At 43.9% G+C, this 20,155-nt stretch overlaps 1 protein-coding gene across 1 annotated transcript in view; it reads right to left on the reverse strand.

Moving 5' to 3' along the window:
* Positions 1 to 19,590, reverse strand: part of LOC124789078 (beta-2-syntrophin-like) — a 335,827-nt gene extending 316,237 nt beyond the window's left edge. Inside the window, 2 exon segments of the mRNA XM_047256368.1 lie at positions 19,328 to 19,516; positions 19,563 to 19,590. Coding sequence (XP_047112324.1) covers positions 19,328 to 19,516; positions 19,563 to 19,590 — 217 coding nt within the window.
* Between the last annotated feature and the right edge of the window lie 565 nt (positions 19,591 to 20,155).

The raw sequence follows: 20,155 nt of genomic DNA on the forward strand, positions 1-20,155 counted from the left end.
GAACCCTGGAGATACTAAAAGGTATCAGATAGATTATATAATGGTAAGACAGAGATTTAGGAACCAGGTTTTAAATTGTAAGACATTTCCAGGGGCAGATGTGGACTCTGACCACAATCTATTGGTTATGACCTGTAGATTAAAACTGAAGAAACTGCAAAAAGATGGGAATTTAAGGAGATGGGACCTGGATAAACTAAAAGAACCAGAGGTTGTACAGAGATTCAGGGAGAGCATAAGGGAGCAATTGACAGGAATGGGGGAAATAAATACAGTAGAAGAAGAATGGGTAGCTTTGAGGGATGAAGTAGTGAAGGCAGCAGAGGATCAAGTAGGTAAAAAGACGAGGGCTAGTAGAAATCCTTGGGTAACAGAAGAAATATTGAATTTAATTGATGAAAGGAGAAAATATAAAAATGCAGTAAATGAAGCAGGCAAAAAGGAATACAAACGTCTCAAAAATGAGATCGACAGGAAGTGCAAAATGGCTAAGCAGGGATGGCTAGAGGACAAATGTAAGGATGTAGAGGCCTATCTCACTAGGGGTAAGATAGATACCGCCTACAGGAAAATTAAAGAGACCTTTGGAGATAAGAGAACGACTTGTATGAATATCAAGAGCTCAGATGGAAACCCAGTTCTAAGCAAAGAAGGGAAAGCAGAAAGGTGGAAGGAGTATATAGAGGGTCTATACAAGGGCGATGTACTTGAGGACAATATTATGGAAATGGAGGAGGATGTAGATGAAGATGAAATGGGAGATATGATACTGCGTGAAGAGTTTGACAGAGCACTGAAAGACCTGAGTCGAAACAAGGCCCCCGGAGTAGACAATATTCCATTGGAACTACTGACGGCCGTGGGAGAGCCAGTCCTGAGAAAACTCTACCATCTGGTGAGCAAGATGTACGAAACAGGCGAAATACCCTCAGACTTCAAGAAGAATATAATAATTCCAATCCCAAAGAAAGCAGGTGTTGACAGATGTGAAAATTACCGAACTATCAGCTTAGTAAGTCACAGCTGCAAAATACTAACACGAATTCTTTACAGACGAATGGAAAAAGTAGTAGAAGCCAACCTCGGGGAAGATCAGTTTGGATTCCGTAGAAACACTGGAACACGTGAGGCAATACTGACCTTACGACTTATCTTACAAGAAAGATTAAGGAAAGGCAAACCTACGTTTCTAGCATTTGTAGACTTAGAGAAAGCTTTTGACAATGTTGACTGGAATACTCTCTTTCAAATTCTAAAGCTGGCAGGGGTAAAATACAGGGAGCGAAAGGCTGTTTACAATTTGTACAGAAACCAGATGGCAGTTATAAGAGTCGAGGGACATGAAAGGGAAGCAGTGGTTGGGAAGGGAGTGAGACAGGGTTGTAGCCTCTCCCCGATGTTGTTCAATCTGTATATTGAGCAAGCAGTAAAGGAAACAAAAGAAAAATTCGGAGTAGGTATTAAAATTCATGGAGAAGAAATAAAAACTTTGAGGTTCGCTGATGACATTGTAATTCTGTCAGAGACAGCAAAGGACTTGGAAGAGCAGTTGAATGGAATGGACAGTGTCTTGAAAGGAGGATATAAGATGAACATCAACAAAAGCAAAACAAGGATAATGGAATGTAGTCGAATTAAGTCGGGTGATGCTGACGGAATTAGATTAGGAAATGAGGCACTTAAAGTAGTAAAGGAGTTTTGCTATTTGGGAAGCAAAATAACTGATGATGGTCGAAGTAGAGAGGATATAAAATGTAGGCTGGCAATGGCAAGGAAAGCGTTTCTGAAGAAGAGAAATTTGGTAACATCCAGTATTGATTTAAGTGTCAGGAAGTCATTTCTGAAAGTATTTGTATGGAGTGTCGCCATGTATGGAAGTGAAACATGGACAATAAATAGTTTGGACAAGAAGAGAATAGAAGCTTTCGAAATGTGGTGCTACAGAAGAATGCTGAAGATTAGATGGGTAGATCACATAACTAATGAGGAAGTATTGAATAGGATTGGGGAGAAGAGAAGTTTGTGGCACAACTTGACCAGAAGAAGGGATCGGTTGGTAGGACATGTTCTGAGGCATCAAGGGATCACCAATTTAGTATTGGAGGGCAGCGTGGAGGGTAAAAATCGTAGAGGGAGACCAAGAGATGAATACACTAAGCAGATTCAGAAGGATGTAGGTTGCAGTAGGTACTGGGAGATGAAAAAGCTTGCACAGGATAGAGTAGCATGGAGAGCTGCATCAAACCAGTCTCAGGACTGAAGACCACAACAACAACAATACCACAAAGAAGGATCGTCTTAATGTCAGTACCCTACAATAAGAGGTTAAAGTACGAATATTAAACACTTCCTCCGGGTTAGGCAAATGGAACACATCGGTTTTCTTTTTTTTTATGTAGTCTACAGTACCTAGGGGGGTTTATGGAGGCAACATTAGTTCGTAGGCGGTGCGTTATAAACACTGAAAAAACCTTTAAATTTGTTTTTCGTACCAGGACCGAGCCGCGGATTCCAGAACGGCTCCGATTCACAAATGGCTAAATTTTATGCGGTATATTCCTCTAAGATTCTGATCTCTAATAACCTTGAAAATTTTCCTTTTTATGCTGAGAGAGATGGAGACAGTAGCAGTGGGAGTAAGATGAAAAAGTAATAAATACTGAAAGGTAGCAGACAGTACAGAAAGAGCGACGGAAGCAGTGGCGATGTGAGAGAAAGAGAGGGACACTGGCAATGGAACCTAGTTGATGGTGAGACAACAGTGCAAGGAAAAGATTGACGGAGACAATGAAAGTGGGAGAAATAAATAGAAGGAGACAATGGAAGTGGATGAGAGCTAGTGATAATGAGAGACAGATTCTATGACAATGACAACAAGCGAGAGAGAGAGAGAGAGAGAGAGAGAGAGAGAGAGAAAGAGAGAGAGAGAGAGAGAGTTAGAAGAGATAGCAGCAGCAGTGAGAAGGAACGATTGCGGTAGCTGCCGTGAGAGAAGACAGCAACAACAAAATGGTTCAAATGGCTCTGAGCACTATGAGACTCAACTGCTGAGGTCATTAGTCCCCTAGAACTTAGAACTAGTTAAACCTAACTAACCTGAGGACATCACAAACATCCATGCCCGAGGCAGGATTCGAACCTGCGACCGTAGCGATCTTTCGGTTCCAGACTGCAGCGCCTTTAACCGCACGGCCACTTCGGCCGGCAAGACAGCAACAGTAAGACAGAACGAATGAGAGTGTGCAGTGATACATGAAACAGTAACAGTTTGAGAGACAGAAAGATACGAGTATAATGACTATGAGATGAGCTGAATGAATGAGTGAGAATGGGTAACTGGGAGTGGATAGGTATGAGCGACTTACAGCGATGGACTAGTCGGGTGTGAGCGAGTTACAGCTAGTGGAGCTTGTGCTAATCAGAGATAAGTCGCATGTTGGAAAGTGCCCAAGTATGTTTTTATGTCAAAATTTTTTCAATGTCAGAAACATATTAGCATTTATTGTGCTCCGACAAGAGCATTTTTCCGTTGTTTTACTCTCTTATGAAGTTAGTTTGTCGAACCAGTCACAATTTGAAAATAGTATTAGTGTTAAATAATATATGACTAGGAACAAAAATGGAGTCCAGTATCGACAACTTCAGCTTACTGCAGTACAGAAAGATGCGAATTATGCAGCCGTAAGATAATCGGACTACATCCCTTGTCAACTGAATGTGTTGCCAGACACTGTCAACATTTTTAAAAAGAAATGAACTTATCTATCGAGGACTCTCATTCTACGGGTGAATTTACTAATTTGGGGTTGGTTGTGTTTCATTTATTAAGTTTTATTTCATATTAGAAACTATGAAATAACTGCGCGGCTTACAAAGAATTTAACGCAGCTAATAAACCGAATATCTCCAAGCTACTTGTGTATCAAATCTAACAAAGGAACTGTTCATAAGGCACGCACCTGATAGACCATAATGACGTACAAGTGCAGCGTACGTTATACATCATCCGTACATATGGAGAAGTAAATACTCGCTGTGTGGAACTCTGGTTTATAGGCACCATTACAGTCTGTTCTGTATGGACACGTGAAACAACCAGAGATCTAAAGTCACAGTTGGGTGCTCTAAGCTGCTACTACAAAGGAAGGGTAATCCATTTCCATAACCAACGTGCTCTCTGCTGTTAGTCCGCTTTATTTGCGGGATCACCTGTACAGCGAGTTCAACAGAGCAGCTCATCAGCGCTGCACAAGATCGCATAGCGTATAACACCGGCAGTCAACGATAGTTAACAGGATCACAGGAGCGAATTCATCCGCCAGCGAGCACTTACTAACTTAGCTGTTTGGCGCGGCACAATTAATCAACTAATGGCGAAATTCTGTCCCGCCGTCATGTCAACGGCAGGGACGCCGGTCTTAAGTTTGCTGTGTCGCGTAAATACTAGCCGCACACTGACGTGACGCAACTGAAATTAAATCTAAACATAAAGCCAAGAGTGAAACACCTTGCAAAGGATGTCGGCTTGACTTAAAAGTTGCTAAATTAACTGCCAGTCAATGTAATAAAAATGTAAAAAACGTCGAGAGGGTGAATAATATTATACTGGTATTTATAACTTAAATGGAGTGATGGGAACAATCAAATGGAAACAATCGATTTAGTCAGCTGTTGGAAAACAATCGACTCATCCTGTTGTAGTTTTACGTATCGGTTGAATTATTCATCGTTCTTTTGTGAGAAACCATTCTGTGTGAGCAACCGGATGAAAACAGTCGACGCTCTCCGGGAACATTCATTCGTTTTGCGACTGTTAAATCGTAATTATTGACTACATTCTGTTATCGCGTGTCGCCACTGTTACTGCCGTTCCGATATTCACTAGACGTGGGCAAAGTACTTCTTTTTATGCAACTTATTCAACTGCTTCGATGAATCAGTTCAAATGAACTACATAGTTAATTTTAAATGCTAAAGTACCAATAAATAAGAGCACTTAGAAAAGCCGTTAGCAAAATTTTACAATTTTACTGCTTACAAAAACTGAATGAGCTTTAGAAACAAGCCTATTTGCATATTCCAACGATTTTTTTTTTTCGTTTTACTTGGAATCTTTTAGTCAGAATGGCCTCAGCGCTTCCAGATCCAACCCAGGCCTTTACCTCTGAACATGGCAAATGGGAAGCACTAAATTTAAGTATTCTCGCTCTCACCAAGAGCGTTTAATTGCTTCTTAGTTATTTTTCCTTATCTGATAAGGTCTGTAAAAAGGAGAATCTGGTTCTTATTTAATAGTTTGTAAACATTAGTTCTTAAGATACCCGCCAGGAGAGCCGAGAGCGCTAACGCACTTCTTCCTGGACTCGGGTAGGTGCGCCGGCCGCGGATCGAATCCGCCCGGCGGATTAACGACGACGGCCGGTGAGCCAGCCAGCCTGGATGTGGTTTTTAGGCGGTTTTCCACAACCTCCTTGGTGAATACCGGGCTGGTCCCCACGTCCCGCCTCAGTTACACGACTCGCAGACATTTGAAACACATTCACACTATTTCACGATTTACACTAGACGCAGACAGCTGCGGTACACTAATTCCGTCCCGGGGGGGTATGGGGTGGCGGCAGGAAGGGCATCCGGCCACCCCTTAAACATTCATCATGTCAAATCCGTACTTAACCCTGCCGACCCTGCGCACAAAATGCGGGATAAAGGCAGTAGCGAAAGCGTAGCGAAAGAAAACATTAGTTCTTAAGATGGGAAAGAAATATTTAGGTACAGATGCTGGAGACTGAACTGGAGCAAGTGAACGGTTTCGATCGATCTTCCGATCCGATGTTAGGACTTCAGAACTACGGACACGTAAGTCCTGGGAGCGGGATGTGCTCAGTATTAAAGGGAGAGGAATCTCGTTCTTGCGCATTCCAACTTCCAGCAGGCAGGGGACGCGAGGAGAAAGAAAAAAAGGGCTGCTCCACGGAGTTCCATTCCCGGAAAAGTTCATCTGAGTTTGTTAGTTAATGAACTACACATTTCTACTAAGTGCCAATAACTTGCTTTTGAGTTCAGCTTTTCGTCCATGTTAATGAGTAGTCGTTTTCTTAATAATGTACTTTGTGTCTGGATCAGAGTGTCGAAATGCTCACTGGCTTGGCAAAGGAAGAAATTATAAGACTGCATGACAAGTTATCCTCAGAATCAAATGGTTCAAATGGCTCTGAGCACTATGGGACTTAACATCTGTGGTCATCAGTCCCCTAGAACTTAGAACTACGTAAACCTAACTAACCTAAGGACATCACACAACACCCAGTCATCACGAGGCAGAGAAAATCCCTGACCCCGCCGGGAATCGAACCCGGGAACCCGGTCCTCAGAATCAATTCAACGCGATAAACAGTATCTGCAAGAAAGGTTCATATAATGAAACTGTATTACTCAAAGGAATTCTATGGAAATTAACGAATCATGACAAAAATTGTCAAAAAAATATTTCCAAGCAGTGTCAGTATATGCTTAGAAAAGGAAGTGATTAAGGAACCAAACAATTAAAAAAATTGTATCTTTATGCTTTCTGTTCACGTTATATGAGCGTTCACCGAAACAGAATTATCGGTGAGATGTGCAAGCAATCGGCAATATAGCGAAAGATCTTCAATAAATATACGTAAGAAACTAGTTGTTCATTTACTGAACACGTTGACTGCCGCATGTTCAGTGATGGATGTTTGACCGCCATGCCAGAAACACGGCATTAGGCGTGGGTCTCTGCAGTGGCCGTCGGCGGCCACACGGCTGTCAACGTAAAGTTATAGCGTAACGCGAATTACTGTTCTTTTACACCGAACCAAAAATCCATATTTAATGCAATAAGTAGGAAAAATTGGTATTTAAGTGAATAAATGCCGAAAGCAACTGAGATTTAGGAATATGCTGTTATTCACCTGTCCTTGAAATACTATACGTTATTTCTCTCAGAAAAGTTTGCAACCCTAGCCATGGTTCATCTGCAACCGAAAAGGTTGAAAAAATATGGCAGGCATACTAGACAGGCATCCGGTTGCAATAAATTATTGTTTTCAAATAACGTTAACCGTGGTTTCCACGAATCTTCTTCAGAAGGACAAACGAAATTCACATTAGTGATTCATTCAGTAAAAGCTGTCTCCATGTCACATATATCGGCAACGGTAAGTCCATATGTAAAAATCAAGGCCCCTAGAATCAAGGGCTTGTCACTTCAGTAAAACCAATCACTTAAAAATAACAGACCATGTTAATAGCTACATGCAGACTCATCATGTAGCTAATAACATGGCCTGTCATTTTAAGTGATTCCCTTTACTGCCCTTGATTCTAGAGGGCCTTAATTTTTGTATATGGGCATACAGACAGTTGTCGATGCATGTCACGTAGAGACAGCTTTTACTATATGAATTGCTAATGTGAAGTTCGTTGGTCCTTCTCACAAAAAATGTGTTCAAATCCGTCGAAACCATAGTTAAGGTTACTTGAAAACCATCATTTATTGCAACTGGTTGGGTGTCTATTATGCCTGCTGTTTTGTAACCGTTGCTGTAGTGCAGCATGTTCAAAATGCTGAAAAAAAATATGTGATTGAAACAACTCAAACCCAGAGGCTGAGTGAAAACATTGACAGCACAGTGTTGTTGATACAGTCGTCGTAAATATCAAATTTCGAAGGGGAGACCGACTCCAGTCGCCATCGAGTATCGAAATAATTTGATGGGGAAAGCTGGAAATTTCTGCTTTACTGGGACTCAAACCTGTATCTCCTGGTTGCCTTAACCGCCTCGCCCATCCGGACACGCTTCCCGCCTGACCCAAATCTGTAACTTGCCACACGCTAGCAGTGTCCACTGTCAATTCACCTGCTTACTCGTGCGAGTCCTGTATTTACACGAAATGGAGAATGGGGAAAGAACGGGAAAGGATGGGTGGGAATTTGTGACTTCCAGCCACACAGGGCATAGTGGTAGTGCAATGGCGAAAGTTCAAAATTTGTGCCGGACCAGATTCACCGCTTCTGATGAGCGATTCCCTTAAATTTTTACGCACCTGCCACGCCATCATCACTCAAATATACAGAGTCGTATTTTCCGCAGGAAGCATGGACCCTGTTAGGCATCCGCACTGAAATATTAAGACAGTCATGCCTAGAGATATACTACAGATGTAGTGACTGTTCAGTCAGACATCACCTAGAAAAAATAAAGTTACGTTATTAATATTTTGTTTCACGATTTATCTGGTAATAAATAGGCAACCAGTCGCTTTTTTTTAGTTTTTGATACTGTTTCTTCAACCATAAACGTGTTTTCGAACCACTGTAGGCTCATCATCAGATGACGTTATTACAAGAACACTATGCTGTGAACCAATGTCGCTAGGCGCAGTGCTGATGTTGCTGACGGAAATTTCGTAATCGGCGATGAAACGTTTACGAAACCGAAAGTTTCTTATGTTTCAGATACTTACGGTTCACTGCCTTGTGGTACCCATATCAAAACTGTTCCTAGAATGTACCGGGTGGCCATAATTAAACTGTCCCTATTTAACACATTATAACACGGAAACTAATTACCGTACGAGGACCAGACTTGGTAGCATTAATGTAAGCGCATGGGGAAGAAAAATAATGCAGAGTCAGTTCAACTGAAACACTTTTAATGTGCTGCTACGGTATATCACGCCATTACACACGGGTACAGTTACTGCTACAAAAGTGGCTCAATATGGCGTCCATCAGTGTCCAGAAAAATCTGAAAGCACAGGCTCGCATTCTGCATAGCAGAACGAAACATGTCCGTAGATATGTTGGCTACCTCTCTTGCTCTTGATACGCTGCGCTTCAGAGCAGCAAATGTGTGAATGTTTCGCTGCCCCTTCAGGTCACGCGACAACCAGAAATCACAGGGAATCACATCAGATGATCGTGTCGACAAAGCATTTGAAACGATCGGCTGATAATTCGATCGTTTCCAAATGTGTTTCGGAGAAGCAGGTGACCTTCATGAGCCATGTGCGGTGGGACCCCATCTTGAACGAAAACTTTTGAGTTCAATGCGTCTCTCTCCTGTAGGGCGGGTATGACCTGCTGGCAAAGCATATCGCAGCAACGCTGGCCAGTCACACTGCACGCCTTTGGCCCCAGAGCGCCAATCTGTTCAAAAAAGAATGGGCCAGTGATGAACGTAGCCGTGAAGGCACACCATATGGTGACAAGTTCACCATACAGAGGAACTTCATGCACAGTGACTGGAGGTGAAAATCCCCCACACTGGACAATTCAGTATATTCACCCCACCCGTCAGCGACAAATAAGCTTCGTCTGTCCATAGGATGGTCCAGGGTCTGCCCTCGTCAACATCAATCCTTGCGAGAAAATGGAGAGCGAAGTCAACACATCATTGTGCGTCCTGTGGTTCAAGCTGCTGTACGACATGGATCTTGCACGGATAGCATCTGAGAATGGTTCGAAGCACCTTCCATACAGCGGACCGAGGATGTTCAACTGTCGTGACACAGCACGCGCACTGCCTGACGATCGAGAAATGCACGCAACTTTGTCTGCCCTAGCAACAGCGATTTCATGAACCACCTGTGGTGCAACCGGTCGTCGGCCTCTTCCCGGAGCATCAACCAGTCCAGTTCTCCCGTTGATTCGAACTTCTTTATCACGCTCCGCACAACAGGTGGAGATAGAGGACCCATCCGTAATCGTTTCAGCCGGCGATATTCTAGAAGTGGAGCAGCAGCATTACTGTTGTTTTGATAATACAGCTTCACCAATAATGCCCTGCTCCTTTTGTCCAAGCTCATATTGACACGTCAATAAGTGTACAGCGACTGGTCAGATGAATGGGACTATGAATCACGATGCCTGATCACGGCACCTGGTGGCCATAGTTTTAATTGGACGGTGGCGCTGTGACGCATGGAAATCATGCACCCCATATTCTGCTACGAAGTTTGGTACTTGTACAGTAATTAATTTCCCTGTTATAACTTATTAAATAGGGAAAGTTTAATTATAACCATCTGGTACATTAGTAAGCTATGTACTCGTATGTACAAAGTATTTAGCTGCACTTGGTTTTACACTAAATCGCAGAAAGTAAACACTGAATTCTCGTACCATGACTGCGCGTATCGCCATCTAGTCTTTACAGCAAAAACTACTGGATAGACGTCAGCTGCTCTCGGCTCTGCCCGCGCTCATGCAGGTGGCTTCGGGAGCGCGGCTCTCTCATTGCCCACCTATGAGATGCTGTGTGTACCCCTGTGGCTGACTCAGCCACTAAGCCCCGATTACACGATGCGCGCAAACCATACAGCTACGCACCAGCGCCCCGAGCGTGCATATCTGTATCTACAGGCAGGTCCACGTGGACCTATTACACCATCATCGCGTGATATACCTGGAGCACATGCGCAGTAGATGGTAATAACGCGCGAAATGCAAATAGAACTGTCTGATCTCTTGTAAAGTTGCTCGTTCTACAGCGCGAAACACAAGAGCGAATGTGTGGCATATCGGAACGTAATTCGTACAAATTATTTATGTTAGTATAAGGTTCCTATTTAATAATATTTTTTTCATTATTAATTAAGTTATTGTTATTCTCTTACGTAGGTTACTACTGTTCTGAATTACAGACTCAACAGTTAGTTTTATATTACGACGCTTGGTTACGGAGGTTTACGTATATCTAAATTTACGTTTATACAGCATTTTGCACACAGAGGACCCACTTGTTTTTGGAGCTATTGCCCTGGCAGTGACAGTGAATCTTCAGATTAGGGCAGAACGATGACGAAAACGTTAAGCCAGACGTTGTTGGGTTCGACCCTGGCTGAAAAGAAGAGACGAAAGCAGGGGACTACATTCACTGCTTAGGAAAGAACTGAGAGGCCCGAAGGTCCGCAAGAATTTCGGAATGTCGTGAGGATGGGCATTCCCAGAACCCGCTGTGTATGATAGAATATGGAATTAGCAAGTGTGCGACAGTCATGAGGGAGGCTGTTTCACATTGTCAAAAGTAAGAATTACATCCTATATTTACACGTTTTGTGATCGTACCAGCCTAGATCACGAATAAAATACTGGTAAATGCCCTATTATGATGCAGGCCCCCCCCATGAACCATGGACCTTGCCGTTGGTGGGGAGGCTTGCGTGCCTCAGCGATACAGATGGCCGTACCGTAGGTGCAACCACAACGGAGGGGTATCTGTTGAGAGGCCAGACAATGTGGTTCCTGAAGAGGGGCAGCAGCCTTTTCAGTAGTTGCAGGGGCAACAGTCTGGATGATTGACTGATGTGGCCTTATAACAATAACCAAAACGGCCTTGCTGTTCTGGTACTGCGGAAGGCTGAAAGCAAGGGGAAACTACAGCCGTAATTTTTCCTGAGGGCATGAAGCTTTACTGTATGGTTAAATGATGATGGCGTCCTCTTGGGTAAAATATTCCGGAGGTAAAATAGTCCCCCATTCGGATCTCCGGGCGGGGACTACTCAAGAGGACGTCGTTATCGGGAGAAAGAAAACTGTCGTTCTACGGATCGGAGCGTGGAACGTCAGATCCCTTAATCGGGCAGATAGGTTAGAAAATTTAAAAAGGGAAATGGATAGGTTAAAGATAGATATAGTGGGAATTAGTGAAATTCGGTGGAGGAGGAACAAGACTTTTGGTCAGGTGATTACAGGGTTATAAATACAAAATCAAATAGGGGTAATGCAGGAGTAGGTTTAATAATGAATAAAAAAATAGGAGTGCGGGTAAGCTACTACAAACAGCATAGTGAACGCATTATTGTGGCCAAGATAGACATGAAGCCCACGCCTATTACAGTAGTACAAGTTTATATGCCAACTAGCTCTGCAGATGATGAAGAAATAGATGAACTGTATGATGAGATAAAAGAAATTATTCAGGTAGTGAAGGGAAACGAAAATTTAATAGTCATGGGTGACTGGAATTCGTCAGTAGGAAAAGGGAGAGAAGGAAACATAGTAGGTGAATATGGATTGGGGGGAAGAAATGAAAGAGGAAGCCGCCTTGTAGAATTTTGCACAGAGCATAACTTAATCATAGCTAACACTTGGTTCAAGAATCATAAAAGAAGGCTGTATACCTGGAAGAATCCTGGAGATACTAAAAGGTATCAGATATATTATATAATGGTAGGACAGAGATTTAGGAACCAGGTTTTAAACTGTAAGACATTTCCAGGGGCAGATGTGGATTCTGACCACAATCTATTGGTTATGAACTGCAGATTGAAACTGAAGAAACTGCAAAAAGGTGGGAATTTAAGCAGATGGGACCTGGATAAACTGAAAGGACCAGAGGTTGTACAGAGTTTCAGGGAGAGCATAAGGGAACAATTGACAGGAATGGGGGAAAGAAATACAGTAGAAGAAGAATGGGCAGCTCTGAGGGATGAAATAGTGAAGGCAGCAGACGATCAAGTAGGTAAAAAGACGAGGGCTAATAGAAATCCTTGGGTAACAGAAGAAATATTGAATTTAATTGATGAAAGGAGAAAATATAAAAATGCAGTAAATGAGGCAGGCAATAAGGAATACAAACGTCTCAAAAATGATATCGACAGGAAGTCCAAAATGGCTAAGCAGGGATGGCTAGAGGACAAATGTAAGGATGTAGACGCTTGTCTCACTAGGGGTAAGATAGACACTGCCTACAGGAAAATTAAAGAGACCTTTGGAGATAAGAGAACCACTTGTATGAATATCAAGAGCTCAGATGGCAATCCAGTTCTAAGCAAAGAAGGGAAGGCAGAAAGGTGGAAGGAGTATATAGAGGGTTTATACAAGGGCGATGTACTTGAGGACAATATTATGGAAATGGAAGAGGATGTAGATGAAGACGAAATGGGAGATAAGATACTGCGTGAAGAGTTTGACAGAGCACTGAAAGACCTGAGTCGAAACAAGGCCCCGGGAGTAGACAACATTCCATTAGAACTACTGCAGCCTTGGGAGAGCCATTCATGACAAAACTCTACCATCTGGTGAGGAAGATGTATGAGACAGGCGAAATACCCTCAGATTTCAAGAAGAATATAATAATTCCAATCCCAAAGAAAGCAGGTGTTGACAGATGTGAAAATTACCGAACTATCAGTTTAATAAGTCACAGCTGCAAAAAACTAACGCGAATTCTTTACAGACGAATGGAAAAACTGGTAGAAGCGGACCTCGGGGAAGATCAGTTTGGATTCCGTAGAAATGTTGGAACACGTGAGGCAATACTAACCTTAAGACTTATCTTAGAAGAAAGATTAAGAAAAGGCAAACGTACGTTTCTAGCATTTGTAGAGAAAGCTTTTGACAATGTTGACTGGAATACTCTCTTTCAAATTCTGAAGGTGGCAGGGGTAAAATACAGGGAGCGAAAGGCTATTTACAATTTGTACAGAAACCAGATGGCAGTTTTAAGAGTCGAGGGGCATGAAAAGGAAGCAGTGGTTGGGAAAGAAGTGAGACAGGGTTGTAGCCTCTCCCCGATGTTATTCAATCTGTATATTGAGCAAGCAGTAAAGGAAACAAAAGAGAAATTCGGAGTAGGTATTAAAATTCATGGAGAAGAAGTAAAAACTTCGAGGTTCGCCGGTGACATTGTAATTCTGTCAGAGACAGCAAAGGACTTGGAAGAGCAGTTGAACAGAATGGACCGTGTCTTGAAAGGAGGATATAAGATGAACATCAACAAAAGCAAAACGAGGATAATGGAATGTTGTCAAATTAAATCAGGTGATGCTGAGGGAATTAGATTAGGAAACGAGACACTTCAAGTAGTAAAGGAGTTTTGCTATTTAGGGAGCAAAATAACTGATGATGGTCGAAGTAGAGAGGATATAAAATGTGGACTGGAAATGGGAAGGAAAGCGTTTCTGAAGAAGAGAAATTTGTTAACATCGAGTATAGATTTAAGCGTCAGGAAGTCGTTTCTGAAAGTATTTGTATGGAGTGTAGCCATGTATGGAAGTGAAACATGGACGATAACTAAATTGGACAAGAAGAGAATAGAAGCTTTCGAAATGTGGTGCTACAGAAGAATGCTGAAGATTAGATGGGTAGATCACATAACTAATGAGGAAGTATTGAATAGGATTGGGGAGAAGAGAAGTTTGTGGCACAACTTGACTAGAAGAAGGGATCGGTTGGTAGCACATGTTTTGAGGCATCAAGGGATCACAAATTTAGCATTGGAGGGCAGCGTGGAGGGTAAAAATCGTAGAGGGAGACCAAGAGATGAATACACTAAGCAGATTCAGAAGGATGTAGGTTGCAGTAGGTACTGGGAGATGAAGGAGCTTGCACAGGTTAGAGTAGCATGGAGAGCTGCATCAAACCAGTCTCAGGACTGAAGACCACAACAACAACATATGATGCAGGCTGGTTGTAACATTACGTTCCCTGGCGACTGGGGAATCTTTTACGAGTCTGGCTTTTAGCAACAGATTAGCACAGTCCACCACTTCATGGGTTGCTGTGGATGTATGCATCGCAATTTCCAATACTTTAATGGACCATTACTTAATTATATACAAGGTGTTACAAAAAGGTACGGCCAAACTTTCAGGAAACATTCCTCACACACAAATAAAGAAAAGATGTTACGTGGACATGTGTCCGGAAACGCTTAATTTCCATGTTAGAACTCATTTTAGTTTCGTCAGTATGTACTGTACTTCCTCGATTCACCGCCAGTTGGCCCAATTGAAGGACGGTAATGTTGACTTCGGTGCTTGTGTTGACATGCGGCTCATTGCTCTACAGTAGTAGCATCAAGCACATCAGTACGTAGCATCAACAGGTTAGTGTTCATCATCACGAATGTGGTTTTGCAGTCAGTGCAATGTTTACAAATGCGGAGTTGGCATATGCCCATTTGTTGTATGGATTAGCACGGGGCAATAGCCGTGGCGCGGTACGTTAGTATCGAGACAGATTTCCAGAACGAAGGTGTCCCGACAGGAAGACGTTCGAAGCAATTGATCGGCGTCTTAGGGAGCACGGAACATTCCAGCCTATGACTCGCGACTGGGGAAGACCTAGAACGACGAGGACACCTGCAATGGATGAGGCAATTCTTCGTGCAGTTGACGATAACCCTAAGTTGCTGCTGTGCAAGGTAACGTTGACCACGTCACTGTATGGAGAGTGCTACGGGAGAACCAGTTGTTCGTACCATGTACAGCGTGTGCAGGCACTATCAGCAGCTGGTTGGCCTCCACGGGTACACTTCTGCGAATGGTTCATCCAACAATGTGTCAATCCTCATTTCAGTGCAAATGTTCTCTTTACGGATGAGGCTTCATTCCAACGTGATCAAATTGTAAATTTTCACAATCAACATGTGTGGGCTGACGAGAATCCGCACGCAATTGTGCAATCACGTCATCAACACAGATTTTCTGTGAACGTTTGGGCAGGCATTGTTGGTGATGTCTTGATTGGGCCCCATGTTCTACCACCTACGCTCAATGGAGCACGTTATCATGATTTCATACGGGATACTCTACCTGTGCTGCTACAACATGTGCCTTTACAAGTACGACACAACATGTGGTTCATGCACGGTGGAGCTCCTGCACATTTCAGTGGAAGTGTTCGTACGCTTCTCAACAACAGATTCGGTGACCGATGGATTGGTAGAGGCGGACCAATTCCATGGCCTCCACGCTCTCCTGACCTCAACCCTCTTGACTTTCATTTATGGGGACATTTGAAAGCTCTTGTCTACGCAACCCAGGTACCAAATGTAGAGACACCCTTCGTGCTCGTATTGTGGACGGCTGTGATACAATACGCCATTCTCCAGGGCTGCATCAGCGCATCAGGGATTCCATGCGACGGAGAGTGGATGCATGTATCCTCGCAAACGGAGGACATTTTGAACATTTCCTGTAACAATGTGTTTGAAGTCACGCTGGTAAGTTCTTTTGCTGTGTGTTTCCATTCCATCATTAATGTGATTTGAAGAGAAGTAATAAAATGAGCTCAAACATGGAAAGTAAGCGTTTCCGGACACATGTCCACATAACGTATTTTCTTTCTTTGTGTGTGAGGAATGTTTCCTGAAAGTTTGGCCGTACCTTTTTGTAACACTCTGTATATCAGTCTCCGGATAAACCAATGAAAACAGCTAGGAACGGGAAAGGTGCAGGTGACGGTAAATTAAAATACTGTTACGTTATGGTTTGTTTAATTGTGTACATTTCCTCACAGAAGATGTTCAAACAGTCCACTGTCAACTTCAATGCATGTTGCTACTCTTGTAGGCAGGTGTCATGTCGCCGATCGGAGCTCAGTTTTGACTTCCTTTACCTGAGCACAAGCATGTAAAATACGAGCGAGAAGTTCCTCTCTTGTGTCCACTCTGCGCTTGTAGACAAAGCTCTTCAGCCACCCTCACAAACAGTAATCCAATGGGGTACGATCGGGTGACTCGGTGGCTAAGCAATGACTCCACGGCGACCGATCCAACGACCAGGATATGTTGTGTTGAGATACTGTGTCACTGGCCGTACGGAATGTGTAGGCGCTCCGTCGTGCTGAAAGTACATACGAGCTCGTGTTGCCAAAGGGATATCCTCCACGTATTCTGTTAACACATTCTGAACAAACTCAAGATACCGTGTCCCAGTAAGACGGTTATCTGTAACAACTGGACCGATGAGTTGATTATCAATAATACCGCACCACACGTTGAGTGAGAAACGTCGTTGAAAATTCGTTTCCACAGTAGCATGCAAATTTTCATTTGCTGATTCCGTTACGGGTAAATGTTGACTCTTCAGTGAACAGAATACGTCGAATTGGCATTGATCCATTGACAGAATTCCTGCCGTGCGGCAGCATCTCCTTCATGCAGATGTTGTACACTCTGCCGATGAAAGGGATACAGACCGCGCTCGTGCACTGTGCGTATTACTCGTGTTTGTGGAATATCAAGCTGGGCAGCAACTCTTGTAGAGCTAGTAGTAGGGTTGCGTTCCACTAGTTGAAGAATGTTCTCAACTTCATTAAGATTTTGTTATACGGGACGTTCAGAGACAACAATTACGCTGCGAAGCGTACCACGCTCACGCAATCCGTGAAACACCCTCCTAAACACTCTGCTATCTGGCACTCTGCGATTCGGAAATCGTTGTTGGTATTCTCGCACAGCAGCGCTGGAATTCCCATTGGACAAACCATAGACAAACACCATGTCAGCATACTCTGCCTGTGTGAAGATCCGCAGCATTTTCACTACACAAAACTGCATTCGTTGTTCACGTAATAACACTGTAGTACCGAGCACTACGACAAGCACTGTCGGACTGAAACTTGAGGTAAAGCACTGCACCATGCGCGAGTGAACTGCGTACTTATACGGTTAGTAAGGACGACGCTACACATTTCCCGTTTCTAGTTATTTTTGGTTTACCAGGAAACGGTTAAGAAAAGGCACCGTGCCGCTAACGAAGCAATTGCCTTTGGTGACATCTTTTGCAATAACGACTGCGCGAATCGACGGTATCTCGTAAGGACAGAAAGAGCAGCAGCTGCCGCCGAGCCCAGGCGCCGTGCCTAACACGCAGGAGGTCCCCGGTTCGATTGCGGGCGGAAACCCGTTTTCGTCGCACTCAGCAAGACACTTGCTACGATCTCTACTGTGACCATTTAAATCAACTTCAAACGTTCCATCAGCAGGGTGCACATGGCTCAAATGAAACATGAAACGGTTTCCTGGTAAACCGTTTCATATATATATATATATATATATATATAGGGTGAGTCAGGAGGAAAGGTACATGCATGAAGCACTCCGTCTTCAGGCGACAAGTGGCCCATCGGGACCATCCGACCGCCGTGTCATCCTCACTGAGGATGCGGACAGGAGGGGCATGTGGTCAGCACAGCGCTCTCCCGATCGTTATGATGGTTTCCTTTGACCGGAGCCGCTACTACTTGGTCAAGTAGCTCCTCAATTGGCATCACGAGGCTGAGTGCACCCCAAAGGTACATGCATAAGGGGTGATCTTTGTGTATATATATATATTCTCTACTCAGAGTTTTGCAGTCCTCGTCTGTCACACTGGGGCAAACTGCACGGACTTTCTCACCTATCACTGCCACTTTCTCTTTTCTGGCAAGCTGAAATATAGCAAGACGTGCAATCAAATAAAACACGAACTTTCGTAAGCTAAGGCATTACGATAAGGATCGAAAATAACCGTATAACGTTATGTGCATATTACTCAGAAATTCTGGCAAATAAGTTTTTTTTCTGCATTTATGAAAATATACTTACCGAAAAAAAATGCGGAAAATCCCTAACACGAAAATCTGAAAGTACCCACTTATGATGCGCAGTGGTTAGCACACTCGACTCGCATTCGGGAGGACGACGGTTCAATCCCGCGTCCGGCCATCCTGATTTAGGTTTTCCGTGATTCCTCTATATCGCTCCAGGCAAATGCCGGGATGGTTCCTTTGAAAGGGCACGGCCGACTTCCTTCCCCGTCCTTCCCTAATCCGATGAGACCGATGACCTCTCTGTTTGGTCTCTTCCCCCAAACAACCCAAACAACCCCAACTTATGATGATACAGCGGGCCATACACACAGCTTTCCTCGCTGTATGCCTCTTTGCTTAATGTCATTTCTAGGATACGAAGCAATCATTAGAAAAAAAATCCTTTGACAAACAGCTTATAAAGGCAGTCAGCTGGAAAAAAAGGATTTTTCTCCATTTTTGAAAACCTACTTCCTCAAAAAAATGCGGAAAATCCCCAACACGAAACTCTGAAACCAACAACTTATGATGATACAGAGGGTCATACATACACACCTTTCCTTGCTGTATGCCTGAATTACGACGTTTAACGCCTCTTTGCTTTTAATGTCATTTCTAGAATACGAAGCAATCAATGGGAAAAAAATCCTTTCACAAACAGCTTATAAAGGCAGTCAGCTGGAAAAAAAGGACTTTTCTCCATTTTTGAAAACCTACTTCCTCAAAAAAATGCGGAAAATCACTAACACGAAACTCTGAAATTAGCCACTAGCCACCTAACAATAAGCAAATAACAAGCAGAAAGCACTGCGCCTGTGCGAGTTATCGCTGCCTAGTGCGCATGCGCGGATTGACGGCAGTTTAGAACTGCTCTCTATTCTGACGCGCGGATAATGTGCCTGCCGATTATCGTACTTTCACTCGTTCTACCGCCAGATGACTGTGGCGCTGGACCAGTACCGTCGCGCCGCCATCGCTGGCTAGTACGGTACTCACCGGGGTCGGGGTGGCGGAGGTTCCTGGCCAGGTAGCAGAGCTGCAGCGGCAGGTAGCGCGTGTCGGCGCGCTGCGGCGAGCGCGGCGAAGGCGGCGCGGCCGACAGGAAGCCGCGCTGCAGCTCCCAGCCCACCTCGGAGATGATGCTCGCCTTGCGGAAGTACGGCGTCACCTCGCGCAGGTACTTCACTGCAACATAGAGCGAGGTCACCACTGCAGGGGGCGGCGAGAAGGCGGGCGGCGGGCGGCGTCCACGTGAACATGCAACACACACGGAAAGAGAGAAGCGCACGGGCGCGTTAGCAGCCGACCACACACACGGCACCGTCAGCCACTCCGGGGTACCGCTGCTACTTGCTTGTCCTAGGGGGACCGCCGTGCTTGCGGTAGGCGTGGGGTGGAGATGATGGCAGGGCACCAAGCCTCTTACAAGTACAACCGACACTGACAATGAATGAATACGCTTTTCAGAGACCGACACCAGTCGCAACAATTGTTCACTTAAATTATTCAATAAAGCAATATGTTTAGAGGCATCAGCCTCATCTTCCGGCTATAATGACATTACAGAAACATTTAAAAAAAGTGGGGCATGAAAGGGAAACAGTGCTTGAGAAGGGAGTGAGACAGGGTTGTAGCCTCTCCCCGATGTTATTCAATCTGTATATTGAGCAAGCAGTAAAGGAAACAAAAGAAAAAGTCGGAGTAGGTATTAAAATCCATGAAGAAGAAACAAAAACTTTGTGGTTTACCGATGACACTGTAATTCTGTCAGAGACTGCAAAGGACTTGGAAGAGCAGCTGAACGGAAAGGACAGTGTGTTGAAA

The sequence above is a fragment of the Schistocerca piceifrons genome, chromosome 3 (assembly GCF_021461385.2).
Source record: "Schistocerca piceifrons isolate TAMUIC-IGC-003096 chromosome 3, iqSchPice1.1, whole genome shotgun sequence".
NCBI lineage: Eukaryota > Metazoa > Arthropoda > Insecta > Orthoptera > Acrididae > Schistocerca > Schistocerca piceifrons.